Source organism: Leptonychotes weddellii, chromosome 14, assembly GCF_054177405.1.
Source record: "Leptonychotes weddellii isolate Sample4059 chromosome 14, ASM5417740v2, whole genome shotgun sequence".
Taxonomy (NCBI): domain Eukaryota; kingdom Metazoa; phylum Chordata; class Mammalia; order Carnivora; family Phocidae; genus Leptonychotes; species Leptonychotes weddellii.
Genome location: NC_138382.1, coordinates 69,770,583 through 69,786,839, shown reverse-complemented (window position 1 = coordinate 69,786,839; position 16,257 = coordinate 69,770,583). Strand labels below are relative to the sequence as shown.

The window sequence follows — 16,257 nt, the reverse complement described above, 5'->3', positions numbered from 1 at the left end:
GCCTAATTACTCTGAGGATGTTTTTCCCATTCTCCGTGGTGAAACTCTAGTAGGTAGGTAAACTTAGTTTAACCAAGGATTTGTAGATTTAGCACCCTCTTGCTCTTCCTGCAAGGTGTTTCATGGATTCAGATGTTATGGATTTGAAACTTGTTTTCAGTATTTCATCTCTTCTCTGTGGTCTCTGATGTTTGAATAAAACTGAATTTAATGTAATTTGTACAGGTATTACAAGCAATGGGATACCCAACGGGCTTTGATGCAGATATTGAATGTATGAGTTCCGATGAAAAATCAGATAATGAAGGCAAAAATGAAACAGTCTCTTCAAACTCAAGCAATAATACTGGAAATTCTACAACTGAAACCTCCAGTACCTTAGAGGTATATTTATATGTATTTTTTTCCTTAGAAAAAAAGGAGTATATGTAGACTGTAGAAAATTTGAGAGATGTGGAAAAGTATAAATAAGAAAATCAAAAGCATATACAAATGTATATATTCCAGAGATAGCCATTATTAATATTTTGGTTTATTCCCATCCAGCCTTTTTTTCTGGCAGTCATATTTTCATGCAGTTTTACATTTTGTTTTTTTTCCACTTAACTTTAAAAAAAACCTGTAAACATAGCTGTATAGTACACAACACATGAATGTATCCTAATTTAACTAGAATTTTCCTTTTGCTGGCCATGGAAGTTCCTTCTAGTATTTCACAGTTAAAATATATCAACAATATCAACAATAACTAAAGAGTGAAAAACGAGGCCTAGCAGAGGAAATTTAGGTTTATTTGAAGTTTATGCTGAGCTATGGGAGGCAGTGGATCATTATGGAGCCGATCTAGCCTTGAGGAAGGCATAGCCTGATCTAGTATGTTCCTCAGACTCTGAGTAGGTCCTAACGTATGAGCTTATTGCCACAGATAATAGAATGGGACAGAAATCTAAGTACTGACTATACACAGCATTTTTGGGAATTCATGGGGTACTCATTCATTACATTCTGCAAGAAAAATTGGCTCTGAAGTAACAGCAAGAGGTTACATTAAGTTTTTAAAAAAATTTTTTTCATTTGGGGGAATGAGATCTATCAAAGACTGGACCATAATATTTTCAGTCTGCAAACCTTTTGTAGTGCCTGCTTACTGCCAGATGCTGCAGAGCCTCAAAATGTTCTCAGGCTAGAGGCACAAAAGACATATCCATAACTAATTACAATGTAATGTGATAAGTACCATGATGGCAAAGTGAACATAATAATGTAAAATCTCAAAAGAAGAAGTGATTAGGAAACTTAGACACCTGTAAAATCAAAGGGAGTAAAATGTGAGTGAAGTTTTAGGTGATGAGTAAGATTTTGCTATGTGGAGAAGAGGTGGAGAGAAGGCATTTTGGATCAAAGGAATAGGAGGTATAATGACCTGAAGTTGTGAAAGTACATGTTTGAGAGGTGCCAGGCAGGCCAGTATGGAGGGACAGATGGAGGCTGAGGCCTGTGGAAGCCTTGTCTGACTTTCCATGTGATACCGTGGAGGAGCCCTGGCACCTGGCTTTTCAGAGGACCAGTCATTCACAGGTGATTGTCACAGGCACGACAAGGTGTTTTGCTGGCAGTGTTATAAATACTTAGAGAAGAAAGAGCTCATTAATTATGAGACTTAGACTGTTCAGGGGAATTGGGAGAGAGAGAGAGCAGTGTGGGTTGCACTAACAGCAGCCACGTGCATGTATGGTGCTTTTGGTAGGAATACATCTATGCTTTGTTTCTATATAGTGTAGTAATGGCATGAGGGTTGGGGGGAAAGAAAGCCCTTATTCTTCATTTAAAATTAAAATATTAAAATGCAAATATTTATATGCCTTGACTCATTTTTATAAAAGTGATTTCAGATTTGGAAAGCAGAGAGTGATTACCGTAGACCTAGGTTCACAAATTATTCATTACCTTTTAAAGATGGAGACTGGAGGGGTGCCTGGGTGGCTCAGTCGTTAAGCGCCAGCCTTTGGCTCAGGTCATGATCCCAGGGTCCTGGGATCAAGCCCCCGCATTGGGCTCCCTGCTCCGCGGGAAGCCTGCTTCTCCCTCTCCCAATCCCCCTGCTTGTGTTCCCTCTCTCGCTGTGTCTCTCTCTGTCAAATAAATAAATAAAATCTTAAAAAAAAAAAAAAAGATGGAGACTGGCAATTTGCTTTGCAATTAAAAAATATAGATTACAAAAACTCTTCAAGAAGTGAGGTGTTGTTTTTTTTTTTGTTTGTTTTTTTATTGCAGAAGACCCAGGCACGTTTATTAAACTTGTCTTGAAAAGTTGTCCAGTGTTTCATTTTTTTCCCCTACAGCATTAACCACTTAGTAAATCAGCACAGAATAGTTTATTAAGAGACTCTTGCTGTCCATTGGATTTATATGTATACATAAGAATTGTTTGAGGCATTCATTTCTTCTTTTTTTTTCTTTTTTTAAGATTTTATTTTTTTAGGTGAGGGGAGAGAGAGAGAGCGTGCATGCTCGAGAGCATGAGCAGGGGGGAGGGGCAGAGGGAGAGGGAGAAGCAACTTCCAGCTGAACAGGGAGTTCCATCTCAGGACCCTAGGATCATGACCAGAGCTGAAGGCAGTCACTTAACCGTCTGAGCCACCCAGGCGCCCCTGGGGCATTCATTTCTTTGTTCGGTATTTCTTGAGCAATTACTATGGTAGAATTACAGACATGATCTCTAACCTCAAAAAGTACTCAATCTTTGGGTCTCTCTCCTTTCTCAAAATTATAGGTGCAGTATTTTGTGGTTTATTTTTGGTGCTGCACTTCATTTCAGGCTTCACACTCTTACAGGAATTACTTTTTTTCCTTACTCTAGTCTTAATCCTTCCTCGAGTCAGTTCTTTCTGCTACTCCTGGCATGATTTTTCTACAACACAAATCTAATCCTGAATTTTCTAGATTAAAGTCGTTTAATCATAGTTCTTAACTATGGCTTATCATAGTTCATGATAAAGTCAAAGCTCATTTGCGTGGCATGCAAAGTCCTTTATGAATTGGCGCCATCAAGGGCGTTTCTAGTCAGGTCCTATCTTCCTGTGCTCACTCCCTTATACAGCCAAACTGCGCTTCTCGCCATTTCCCGAACAGATGTTCTTTTCTTCTCTTGGGCCTTTCCACGGCTGTTTCTTCTGTCTAGAATGCCCTTCTCCTTTGTTTCCACCTTATCGTGGTCTGGTGCTTACCTCTTTAAGGTTTAAGGTCAGGTTCGCATGTCACTTCCAGGAAAACTATCCTGATTGCCCTAGAAAATGATTGCTGCTTCTGTGTTTCCATAACATACATCTGTTGTATAATATACAGTTTTACAGTGATTATGTCTGTCCCTCCCACTATACTCTAGCTCCTTTGAGCGGGGAGTGACTGCTTTTATTCTTATTTTTAAATTTCAGAATCCATAGTCTGTAGCCTACTGTTTTTACCTTAGGTGCCCTTAAGTCTCTTTTGAGAGAACTGAGAGCTGTGTAGGAACATTTTCTTCCCATCTCCCAAGTTGAGAGTTATTTCTTCCTAACCCTAAAGATGAAAAACAGTGAATATTCAGGTGTCATGTGAATCTCAACTGTTCTGTCCACTTTGTTAGTCATTTAAAGTATTATTCTTAGATCATGAACACCACAGAGCAGACTCTAGAGTGCCATGTAATGGCAAGGCCACATTGCTCTTGAACAGTGTTGAGACAGCCCTACTTTAAGGGTAGGCTGGCTAGATGACTGACTGCCATGTTTATTGCCTGTAGAGTTTCCATACCTTTAAAGGTATTTTGTCGTTTGTATGTAGAGGTGATCACATCCTAGTCCCTAAATGCTTTAAAGTGTAATTTTTGAGCCTCTTTTCAACAGAAACATAGTATAATTGTATTAATAAGAAATTTAATACTCTAAAATCTTACTTGGTTGAACCTCCTTTTAGGTAAGAACTCAGGGCCCTATCCTCACAGCAAGTGGCAAAAATCCCGTAATGGAGCTCAATGAAAAAAGAAGAGGTCTTAAGTATGAACTCATCTCGGAGACTGGTGGAAGCCATGACAAACGCTTTGTAATGGAGGTGTGTACCTAGATTCAAGCCAACCTTAGTTTTTGCCTCAAGGACATAGGCTATCCTGAGCTTATACGTAAAAAAGTTTTAGACTGAGTTAATTCTTGTGGCACTATTTGACTTTCGGTGTTTTCTGTGTTGTGATACATTTAAATTAAAACTACATAGAGGAATTGCATGGGATAATTGCAGAGTATTGTTCTTGATTTTAGGTAGAAGTAGATGGACAGAAATTCAGAGGTGCAGGTCCAAATAAGAAAGTGGCAAAGGCAAGTGCAGCTTTAGCTGCCCTGGAGAAGCTGTTTTCTGGACCCAATGCAGCAAATAATAAGAAAAAGAAGATTATCCCTCAGGTATGAGTTAAGCATTAAACCTTTGCAATACTTTTGAAAAATACTACCAAAATTAAATTTCCTTTTCTGCCTTGGTGCCACTTTAGCTTTTTCTGAAGTTGTTTCTTTTTCTTGCATTTGGCATCCTTTTCTTTGGGTTAGATCATAAATACTGTAATACTCACTTTTCTCTGGTCTTCATAGGCAAATTATATATTTTAAAAAGGCTGTTAGCATTATTTGGGGGCTTTCAGTCACTCTTGATGAAGTAGAGCATTGAGGGATCTGTACTTTTAGTGAGATGTTAGCATTTGTTTAGGGAAACTGCCAAGAGTATAGGGGCTTACTTTCATCAGAGTCTGCAGATGTGCTTCCATTTCCTTTCCAGTTTTGTCCGTTTGCATTATTTATTTTGTGTTTTCCTTTGGGGTGGCACAGTAGAACTTGGCCCTGTGTTCTGTTCATTCCTGACAATGGGCATGTCGGTCCTGCTGAATGCCCAGGACTGTAGAAAGGTCTTTAGAAAAGATGGCCTCCTAATTACATGTGTTTGGATAGCAGATCCTTCTATCCATTCATTTATGAATTCGCAAATATTTTCTAGTCATATACTATGTGCATGATTGTGAGGGCAAAAGAGATACATTATTAAATATAAGACCGTTCTTTCCCTGGTGGAGAATGCTGGTGCAGTAATGTCTGAATAGATTATGTGATAGAAACAAGTCAATTAAAAATGTTTAGACTAATAGAAGGAAGATTACTTAAGGTTCTGAATGAAACTGTTTAGTTTCTTTTACATACACTGAGTGCACTGGCTAAGGGTAGAGTTGATCTTGTTTTATAGACGAGGAAATGAGGCCCGAAGAGATACAGACACTGCCCTTATTACCACAGGTAACTGATGGTAGGGTCTCTTTCAGCTAGGTTCTTCTCCTTCCAAAGACCGTGGGCATTCTGTTGCATATTATAGCCATCTTAGAAATTTGTCTTGTCTTGTACTTATTGTAATAAACATTGCTTACATTCTAGGATTCAAAATATAACCAAGGGTAACTTTTACTGAGATGAAATACAAATAAAACGTTTAAATTGCACTGGTAAACACGCAGAGAGAGAAGTGGTTTTATTTCCCTAAAACCTTCCAGGAAATGTGCTAAATTAGTAGAAAGATAATTGTTACCTTGTTTGTTTTGGTGTGTTTTTACCATGAGTTACATCTTGTATTGGGTCAGTTAATTTTAGTGTTTAAAAAGAGAGTGCAGATACGTATTAGGTAGTTAAGTTTGGTTCTAGTAGACAAGAGCTCGATTTGTGTGGAGTCACTCTACTGCCACCAGATTGTTACTTCCTGACTACTTGGACTAAACTGTGTTTTTTTTTTTTTTTTTTAAAAAAAAAAGATATCTACATGAGGTTCACCCATTTTTAGAAATTTTCCATACTAGAAGCTCTAAAACTCATGTGTTCAATATGCTTGACGGTCAGGAGGCAGTCTATTTTGGATGTGTGGGTTGCCTTTTTTTTCAGCCAGATAGAAAAATGGCTGTTCCCTGTGCATGATACATTTGACCTTGAAACTGTCTTCTGCCCAGTTATGCTTGTGGTAGAGGTGTTCCCATGAGGAATAAAAGATGATGGCTTTTCAGTGTGAGATAAATGTGTGTATACTCTGAATGTTTAAGCTGTTTGAAATATTGTTGACTTTATTCCACCCTGAGCTCTGAGGCTCTGCACCTTGGTTATAGGAGGGAATTCTGGTAGTTTTTAGTTTGAATTTTTGTTGTGTCTTTATATTTAAAAAATAAGTATAATGTTTCATTTAAAACTAGATATTCTTGATTTTCTTAAAATTTCAGTTTTAGAAAGGGATGTTTTAGCAGCCCTCTGTTCTGTTTGTCCTTATCTAGTATACTTTTCAGAGTTTGCTGTTTTCTCAATTGCTCTTTCTCCTCTGAAGTAGAACAAAGAGGATATCATTATCCTCATTGTATAATTAGTGGGAGACTCCGATAGACATAAAGATTTGTGATTTTTACCAGAGTCCCATGGCATTTTAGAGCAAGAGGGGACTTTAGAGGTGGTATTTCTTTAATGATTGGTACATGTACATACACATACACACATACACACATACACGTATAGCAGAAAATACAGACTCAGAGAAATCACATGACCTTCCTGGAGTTCTCATTTTTGGTCTTTCTTCATAGTTCTGTTTTTTTTTTTGTTGTTGTTGTTATTGTTTTTTTCTTTACTCAGGTTCACAGCTAATTCTTGGTGGTTTATTGGGTAGTTTTTGTTTGTGGGCGGAGAATTCAGTGGATTTCAAACCTAGGTATCAAGTGTCTATAATTACTTTAGTCGGGTCTAAAATGTAATGGATGTAATTTGACTACGAAATCTGTGTGTAGAAAATGAACTCTTTCTGAGTAACCCTCAAGTAAAAAGAAGAAGTTATTTGCATACTTTTATAAGCGCCCAAATATTCTTCAGAACAGCTCTGTTACGGTAGGTGTCATTTTTATTTTATAGATGATAAAGGTTCAAGGTCATAGACACTCATTGACTCATCTACAGGCTCAAGTTTCTCATAGAGGTTGTGCATTAGAGAGATGATGGGGTGTTAGTTCTTATTTCTCTCAGTAATGAAGATGTGTTATTTTTAACAGGCAAAGGGTGTTGTGAATACAGCTGTGTCTGCAGCAGTCCAAGCTGTTCGAGGCAGAGGAAGAGGAGCTCTAACAAGGGGAGCTTTTGTTGGGGCTACAGCTGCTCCTGGCTACATAGCTCCAGGTAGAGTATAGCCTGCAAGAGGTCTGCCTCCTCTTCTGGGCTTTGAAGAACAGCATCTCCTTTATTTTCTAGGGTTATACACAGTCCCTGGAAACATAACACAGGTGTAAGATGGGTGTGCACGGAAATTCAAAAGAAGAGAATCTACAGAATGTCATAGGTTTTCTCCTGGAATCTGCTGAGTGACTAGAGGTGTTCTGGAGGGAGGTGACAGATGAGGAATATTGCACTTGGTTGAGAGGACATATTTTGATAATGAGGAAGCTAACAAATACTCCACAGATTGAGGAGTGTGGACATGTGAGCAGGGTGCATTCAGCGGGGACATGTAGAGGATGGTTGGGTATAACAGGAGAGGAAAACTGCTGGTAAGAGACTCCCTCATTGGGGTGAAGCCTAGCATTAATAGGTTTCTTTAACTCAGTATTTGGGATCCAGCAAAGGTCTACAGAAGTACAAAAAGAGAAAAATTAAAAAGAAAAAAAAATGGGTAACTTATTTATCCAGAGCTTACTATACAACAGATACTTTGGTATAAATGATTTCACTTAATTGTTTTTTAATCCTCACAGTGTTTCCTCAAGTAGAAATTATTTCCGTTTTCTAGGTGAGGGAACTAAGGTTTAATGGGAGAAGGCAGCTAGCTCAGTCTGAGACATGTAGCGAACAGCAGAGCTGAGATTTGAATGTAGGTGTTTGCAGTTCTAGAGTTTATATTCTTTCCATTTCACCACATGGCTTGAGGGAGATGGGGGAAAAGATGCCCTCCTTCTGCCTTCTGTTCTAATACTTACGTCATTTCAGCAGTAGATGTAGAGCTGTCTCATTAAAGTCAGGTTGTCTGCCATATTGAACCTATGGAACTTTTCACTTAACAAGTAGACTGCTTGTAATTGTTGATCGGGATGAAATTGTCATAAGGATTGGATCTTATACCATCATTATTTTTTTATGTAATATTGCTAAGAAGTTCACTTAGATTGTGTGTGTGTGTTTGCTTTCTTCTTTTCTCTTTCTCTCTCTCTCTTTCTTTCTCTCTCTCTCTTTTTCTCTCTTTCTCTCTCCCTCCTCTCTCTCCCTTCCTTCCTTCCTTCCTTCCTTTCTTTCTTCCTTTCTTTCTTTCTTTCTTTCTTTCTTTCTTTCTTTCTTTCTTTCTTTCTTCTATCTTTCTTTCTTTTCTTTCTTTCTAGAATAGACTATTTGGGAAGTTCTGTGGATGATGTGGTTTTGGAATTAGGAATTGTCCCAGTAGGGGCAGAGCTCAAAGATGTGTCATGGAATGAATATGTTCACTCATTGAAATAACATGTGCCTGCTTTGGGAGTTTACTGTCGTGCAGCTTATGATCTAAAGGTGAGACAGGCCAGTCAGATAAGTCACTCACTTACCAACTGAGAAGGTTGTGATGAAGGACAAGGGTATGTTCTATGAGAGAATGTAACAGAAAAACTGGGTCTAAGATTTTGGGCCTGAAGGCCTTCCCGCAAAGAAGTGACACTTGACCTGAGCTTTAGAGAGTGAGGAGGCGTTAACTTGGAGAAGACTAGGGTGGACGAGTGTTGTACACAGAGGGAACAGCATGTGCAGAGACTCTGCGCTGCTGGGCCAGGGAACTCGGCTGGTGAGGATTAGAGGAAGGCCAAATGTCTGTAGTGTGGAGAGCACTCTGTGTTTTGGGTGGGGGCTGGTGGGGAGAGACACAACAGGGACAGGGAATGATTTGAGCTAAAGCTAGACACTCGGAACCCCAGTCCTGGAGGCAAAGGTGTGGATTTTGGCCTTAGAATGCTAAGTGTAGTGGGAAGTCGTGAAGGGCTCTGAGGAGAGAAGTGACGACATCAGACTTTTCTGTAAAGATCATCGTCTATAGTGTGAAGAATAGACTGTAGGTACAGAAGTGGATGTGAAAAGACAAGTTAGAAGGTTCTGGTAAACTCATAGCTCAGGCCAGAGACAGTGCAGGTATCTCCAGTGGGTGCAGGGAAGCAGATGGGTGGCAAGAAGCAACCGGATTGAAGGCGTACTGCAGAAGCACAATTAATGGATTTAATGTGGAGAATGAAAAAGAGGGAGGTTTCAAGGATTTCTCCCAGCATTTTTAGCGAGAGGAACTGGGTCACTGAGTGTGCCATTTAAGGAGATGGAGAATGGTGAAGGATGAGGAGGAAGGGAGGAAAAGGTTCATTGGGGTTTTATTCCGTTTATGGGTCCCAAATTAAGACACTCTTCTGTGCATCTCACTGTTTCTACTGATATTTCATATTCTTTTGCCTCATCCAATCATTATTTAAAGAAAGCAGCTTTTATTAATAATAGGCAAGTTATTGAGATGAACTTTCTTGCCTTTGATTGCATGTTCAGTGGGGGCTTTGTCCATTTGGGAGTGTCTGCGGTCATGTGGTCAGCGACGCTTACCTCCCACCCATCATCTAGTGGCAGTGGTCGTGAAAGGCTTCGTGTGTGTCTGCTTGTTGCCAGGCTCGTTGGCTCTATAGTAGCTTTTCTCTTATGTCATCACATTGACCTCTGTGAAAGGCCTGTCTCGTGAAGCTTTTATTTTTTATTTTATTTTTTATTTTTTTTAAAGATTTTATTTGTTTGACAGAGAGAGACACAGCAAGAGAAGGAACACAAGCAGGGGGACTGGGAGAGGGAGAAGCAGGCTTCCCGCCGAGCAGGGAGCCCGATGCAGGGCTCGATCCCAGGACCCTGGGATCATGACCTGAGCCAAAGGCAGACGCTTAACGACTGAGCCACCCAGGCGCCCCTCTCTCGTGAAGCTTTTAAAAATGAAGTTCTTTTATAGCCTAGAGAAGATTCAGATTAGGTCAATTAGATTATGAATAGGTTATATGCCATTTGCGGAGTGTATTCTTGCAGCAGGGACTGTAGTAAGTGTTTTTACATACATTATTTAATTTCATTCCCCTGCCAACTCAATTACTATGGAAGACTGTGAGGCTCAGGGTGATGAAATAACAGGCACAAAGTCACCTTGCTAGTGAAAGTGAAGTTGGGGTTCAAACCCCACAGCCTGATAGGTGGCCAGCTTAATAGTTTTAGTTTCATCTCTCTTTAAGGAGGTTTTGGTAAAACCCTTGAAACTGTAGCCTTAGTCATCCAGCTTGCTACCTTTTCCTGGAATAGATTTGATATGCAAACTTTTTAAAGTATTAATTTCTCTTTTGGCCTCAGTTCCTACTGCATATCTTCAGCTGCTTCTTTCAGCTACATTGTATCCTCTTGAAATCTAGGATTTAGGGAGCACTAAAGACTACAATTAAGACTAAAGACTAAGGCTACATTGTATCCCCAGTTTTATGTGACTTAAGTATAGACTGAAAAGTGAAAATTTCCATCTCTCAGGAAATGTTTCCATTAGTCCCTAAAAGCAATTTACTTATTCAGCATACATTTGAGTGTTTTGTTTCAAGCAAGAGATTTGGACCTGGGCATTAGAAGATGATTAGCATCTGCCCCAGTGAATGCTTGAAGGTCATCTGGGGTAGGAACAGACGCTTGCATCAACAGTGTGCAACATGATGCAAGCTGTAACATTGGTGGCGGTGGGGGTGCAAAAAACAGCAAACCCAGGAAACTTCACAGAGGAGGTGATATTTGATCCTGATCTACAGGATGCGTTGCAGCTGGGCAGCTAGAGAAGGAGGAAAAAAAAAAATCCTTGCAAGCAGCAGAAATGATTACAGAAAAAGGGCTTGTAATGTTAAAAAGGCTTGATTTGTGTTTAGGTACAGTGTGAAGGGCCCATGTAGATTTTGTTCTATTTTAGAATCCAATTTTCCCTGAAGATTTACCCAAGCAATTTAGTATTTGTATTTTTAAAGTTGTTTTATTGAAAGATTAAAGATTGTAGCTTCTGTTAGTACAGTATTTATAATCCCTGCAGCACTATAGAGTAGCTTGGAAGATTTCTCATTTTACAGGCATGAAAAGGCAACTCAGAAGTTAAATGTTTAAGGACATAAAAGAAACCAGTGCCAGAACAAATTGGCTCAAAAACTTCTCTGTTCTTCAGACTTGTTTTTATTGACAGTATGAGCCTTTTTCATAGGCACCAGAGGCCAATGTCAGTTTTGCCAACATTTACTGAGAGATGCTGTGCTGGGGCCAGGAATTCAGATACCAGGAGACATGGACCTTGTCTCCGAGCCCCCAACCCGATCTGCACTTGAGACTTCAGCCTGTCCTGTCACTGCTTTCCCAAGAGACCTGGAAAGTTCTCCTTTCCAGCTTTAAAGAAATTGGTAACTTGAGTGATTCTAAGTTTAGGGAGAGGAGACAAATTTGTTCAATAAATTATATTTAGTGAGTGGTTACTATGTGCCAGACCTTCTTCCAAGTTGCAGTGATACAAAAATGTCTAAGACTTGGTGTCTGTCACTCTAGTAGGGGACACAGACATGGAGTCGATAATTATAATACAGTGTCATAAGTGCAAGGAGAAAGACAGGATATTCTAGTAGGTCAGGAGAATGTTATAGGTCATGCTAAGCGGGAATGGCGGGTTCGGCCATTCTGGGTATAGTTCTCATTCATCCAGCATCTGGAAGGAGTCCTCAGGGCCCACGGTGCTGGGCCAGGCAGTACTTGTGAATTGGGCTGGGATCGGTTGGTTGCCCTTTGTTCTGGACTGACTGCTTTCTTCTTCTCTGCACTAGGCTATGGAGCACCGTATGGTTACAGCACAGCTGCCCCTGCCTATGGTATGTACACCATCTTTCTGATTTCTCCTCTTAGCAATGCTGTCACAGCAATCTAAAGCACAGTTTGTATCCAGGGTTTCTTTAAATGAATTGGAGGATCTCAGACCTGTTCATTCTAGTGACCCAACTTAAATTCCCTTTGAAAACGCCACAACCTTGTGGTTCTCGGTTCGGTTGGAGGTGCTCTTCTCTCTGCTTTGCCTGATTGAAGGACTGCTTGTTCTAATTGCCTGTTTCTGACCATACTGAAATTAAATATTTTAAGTAGTTCTTCTTACAGCCAACTTACACTCCATTCAAAGGCTACTGAAGGGCCATCCCCGGTTTCCAGCTGAACTGCTCGCCGGTTACGTGGCTGCATTGAAGTGTCTGGCTTGAAACCATCTGGGTGACTTGAGTTAGGGTTAGGAAATGTTCACTTCAAATTTGTAGCCATCATCCTTTCCCATGACTTTTGCTCTAGAGGTGGCATCAGTGGGCCCCAGCGTGGTGACAGGGTGTCACCGGCAGTGTCTTTGAAGTGCTTCCCGCACAGAGTCTGTGCAGCATGTTACAAAATCATAGGAGTGTCTCTTCTCCCTCCAAAAATAAAAATAAAAGCATATGCAGAAGTCAACCTCAGTGGCCCTTTGGATAACTTTTGAATGAGGTTTATGTGGCAATGGAGGCAGTAGGTTTGGAGTCAGTGATATGCCCTCGTAGACATTTTCCCTAACTCAGGCGCTACGTGTTACAGGTCAGCCATCTGCAGGATGTTTGCCATTGAGAGAAGAAGAGTGTGTGTGCGCACGAGCGTGAGTGTGTGGGTGTGCACGTGTGAGTGCGTATCGGTGCGACCCTGGGCTGGGCGTGCACGTGTACAGTGGGGAAGGACCTTGAATGTCCCGCTACTCGTGGTGTTAGTCCTCCACACGAGCCTCAGGGCCCTTCATTATGCTTTCTCTCTTCATGCATCAGCTTTTCCATTTTTGTTCAGATGAAAATGGTGGGTCCTTAAGACACTGCTAAGTGGAGGCTCCATTTGATTTCATAACTGTAAAAAATAAGTAGAAAATGAACATGAACAGTTTGACCACTTTCCCCATTAAGATAGACTGGAAAGATGTGGAGAAGCTGCAAGGGTCAAACATTTGGGTGAGTCTTCTCTATGGCAAAGTACCAAGTCTGGGGTCTCATCCTTGACCTGAATGTCTCCTCTGGAATGCTCAGGTTTGGTCAGGACTTCCCCAGAGTCCCCAGATCCCCCGATGTGGGGTGATAAGGAATTGAGAACTCATTCGAGAAAATGTTTTCACCCAGAATTTGTTCTAAATTCAAATTCTCTAGCTCCTTTTGTTTTGGCCATTTGCTTTTACCATGCAGCCAACTTCCTGGATATCCTGACCACCTCATCCCTCCTGTGAATTAGGTCTGGGCGGTTGATCCAAATACATTTTGACTCACTAGTCCCATTGTGGTGTGTCTTGTGTGAGCGCCAAAGCATCTGCCTGCTAGGGCAGGTTGTTAATTCTTTGTCTCTCTTTCAGACATCGTAAGTCTCACGTTCTTTAGTACAGGTTTACTGAGAGCTGAATTTTTCTCTTGAAAACACGGGTGTGTCTAGGCTTTAAGCTGCATTCATGTTTTTCCTCAGTCTTTTTTTTTAATTTTTCTCTCTTGTGCCTCCCTTTCCTCTAACATTATACTTTCACCCTGCGGCCTCTGAGCCCCCACTTCAGAAGGCTCCTCTCTTCCATGTGCCATATAACTGACTTCCAAAGCTGGTGAAATTTGATGCCCCCATTTTTCACATAAAAGATTTGGTTTTTAAATGTTACTGTGATGCCAACCTACTAAAACAATGCTTTATTTTGGCTGTAAGGTAAATATGTCTTTTGGCCTTTGTAAAGCTGTTGCATGTGGGGGTAATTTCCCTCTGATCATCTGGTGCTCTTGAACACCTGCTGTTGCTGCTTTGTGATTTCTCCATAGGTTAAATACTAGAATAGAGATAGGAGCAGATTTCAAATCATGCTTGAGTATGCAGAAGTCTGTGAGGCCACAAGAACTTGTTTATTACAAAATTAAGAAAGTAGTTAATCTTTCCAGATTTGCCACGCCAATACTGGCAGTAGCCGTTAAGATAAACCCCTGGTCACGACTCCGGCTGGAGCTGTCTTTCCAGGGAGCTGAGGCCTGCACAGAAAGCTGTGCTTTGCGTCTTGACAGTCATCCCTGTTTCTCCTACAATATGTGATGTGCCAAATTGAGAACAATTATGGATTTCTAGAGTCCCTTGAGAATATTCATCAGTGGCATTGCTTTTGATCTTTAGAATTCATGGCCGCTCACACAAATGAAATTGCTTTCTGAATATCATTCTTCCTGTGATATAGCCATCTTAATTTTGAGTGGAAAATACCAATTATCAAAATATTAGCAATTTCAAAATAGGAGATCTGTGAGAGGTTTGTGGGTCTCCTCCAGAATGCTTCATGTTGACTGACTAATCTGGAAAAGGTTAATGATCATTACTGTAAGATATTTTTTTACCTGAAATTTTTATTGGATTATTAAACTTATTTGGAGTCCTCTCCGTTTCTTTTCTCTGTAGGTTTACCCAAGAGAATGGTTCTGTTGCCCGTTATGAAATTCCCAACATATCCTGTTCCCCACTACTCATTCTTTTAGCAAATGACAGAAGCTAATTCCTATTGAACAACAAATACAGTACAATACAGAATGTTAGAGCAAAAGCCTTTTTATCCTGCTTTCTTTGAACACATACTTGATCAAAATTATTTGTAAAGAACATCTTTCCTACTTTTTGATTTTAACAAATGCAAATTTAGTTCTCTACAACTTGAAAACAAACAACAAGGAACTAGTTCTGTGAAACGGTACCTCACTTCCGGAAAATACCTTATACCAGCCCTTCTGTCCTAGGGAAATAAGTCTAGCAGTGCAGAGGTTGAGTCTTAGGAGGAGTATCAGATTATGTAAAATTAAATTTGTGAAGGATGTATAGAGTCTCAAACACTGATCACAAATAAACTGCTTTGTTGTAACACAGAGTACTGCCTGGTTCCTGATGCAGTCACCGAGTCTTAGCTCTGATTGATATGTATTTGCCCAGGGCACTGGAATTCGGGCTGTAGTTATTTTTTTTAATACAATAGAGACTTTTCATTTAAACTTTAACTTTGTAAATACTGAAGTGTGTAATTAAAGCCAATAAAATATGGGTTTGAATATTGTTTTAGCTTATTATTTTTGATATGTTTTGGTATCAAATTACAAGGAATTGAAAACTAATAATAACTTAGCCCTAGAAACCCATTCATTTGTAAGGAAACTGCTAAAACAAAGCAAAGGCAATTGTTAGTTCGAGCCAGTCTACTTACTTTGTAAGCCCTTTGTACTGCTGGACACGGGCATCCCCATGAGAAAGGTATATTCTGTGATCCGAGCATTGCTTCTTAAAATGATGGCACTACCCAGAGATGGGGAAGGAGGAATGTGATTTAGTTTCCTAATTTCCAAGTTTTAAAAGAGAATAAATTAATCGATCAATCACCCTCTCTTGTTCTTGTGGCCTTCTTCACTCTGTAAGATACTGTGTTCACTTCCCTGGTTTTTTTCATGCAGATAGAAGATTAGCGATTTTTCTGGGATTCATGGAAAGGTCTCTTTTCCTCTTCAATTACATCAGAATCTAAAGCAGCAACAGGGTCCCCATAAAAACTTGCTCTTCGATTGTCCCAGTTCTTGTTGAGTGCTGCTGTGAAAAGTGACAGGTTTCAGCCATGGGTCAGCATTTATTTTTAAGTTTTTCTTAAAATTTATCTGATTAAGCTGGTGAAAAATGATCAGTTGGTAACATTGTGCTGTCCTGTAAAGGGTGCAGACCTGAGCCTTCCCCTGCATTCTCGCCTTGTTTGGAGAGCCTATGATGTTACTAGAAGGTAATGGTTTCATTAAGGTACTCACCCCCATGAAGGCACCAGTGTGGTCCCGTGTCGAGATTTCTAAGTTGCTGTGTCTTAAAAATGTCTGTTTTTAGTACGAATTAGCTTCCCTCTTCCCTCTTAAATTCTGTTTCTCAGAGCCCAATAGTGCCCATCAGTGAGAATGGGCTTCGCAAAATATAGCAAATTTATGTACCGGATTTCTTTGGGACCGCTAAATGAGAATCAGATGGGCAATTTAAAATAAACGTTAGTGTCACTTCTCAGATGTGGATTTATTATCACAGTGGCTTGTTACTTCTGCTCCTTGACCTTTAGTCTTTATTAGTGGTGGGTGATACTTTAATAAAACCTCATCACTTGCTAGAAATAGCTGTG

The 16,257-nt window shown here is 40.1% G+C and overlaps 1 protein-coding gene across 4 annotated transcripts in view; it reads left to right on the top strand.

Moving 5' to 3' along the window:
* The window catches only part of STRBP (spermatid perinuclear RNA binding protein), a 136,575-nt gene that overhangs the window by 112,717 nt on the left and 7,601 nt on the right, over positions 1 to 16,257 (top strand). For 3 of the 4 annotated variants that reach the window (XM_081803561.1, XM_081803562.1, XM_081803563.1), the window contains exons 13-18: positions 226 to 384; positions 3,955 to 4,089; positions 4,293 to 4,433; positions 7,085 to 7,208; positions 11,888 to 11,932; positions 14,526 to 15,168. In XM_081803561.1, coding sequence (XP_081659687.1) covers positions 226 to 384; positions 3,955 to 4,089; positions 4,293 to 4,433; positions 7,085 to 7,208; positions 11,888 to 11,932; positions 14,526 to 14,602 — 681 coding nt within the window. In that variant the 3' untranslated portion in view covers positions 14,603 to 15,168. Of the gene's footprint in view, positions 1 to 225; positions 385 to 3,954; positions 4,090 to 4,292; positions 4,434 to 7,084; positions 7,209 to 11,887; positions 11,933 to 14,525; positions 15,169 to 16,257 lie in introns of those variants that run through there. The other variant, XM_081803564.1, reaches the window with a different exon arrangement.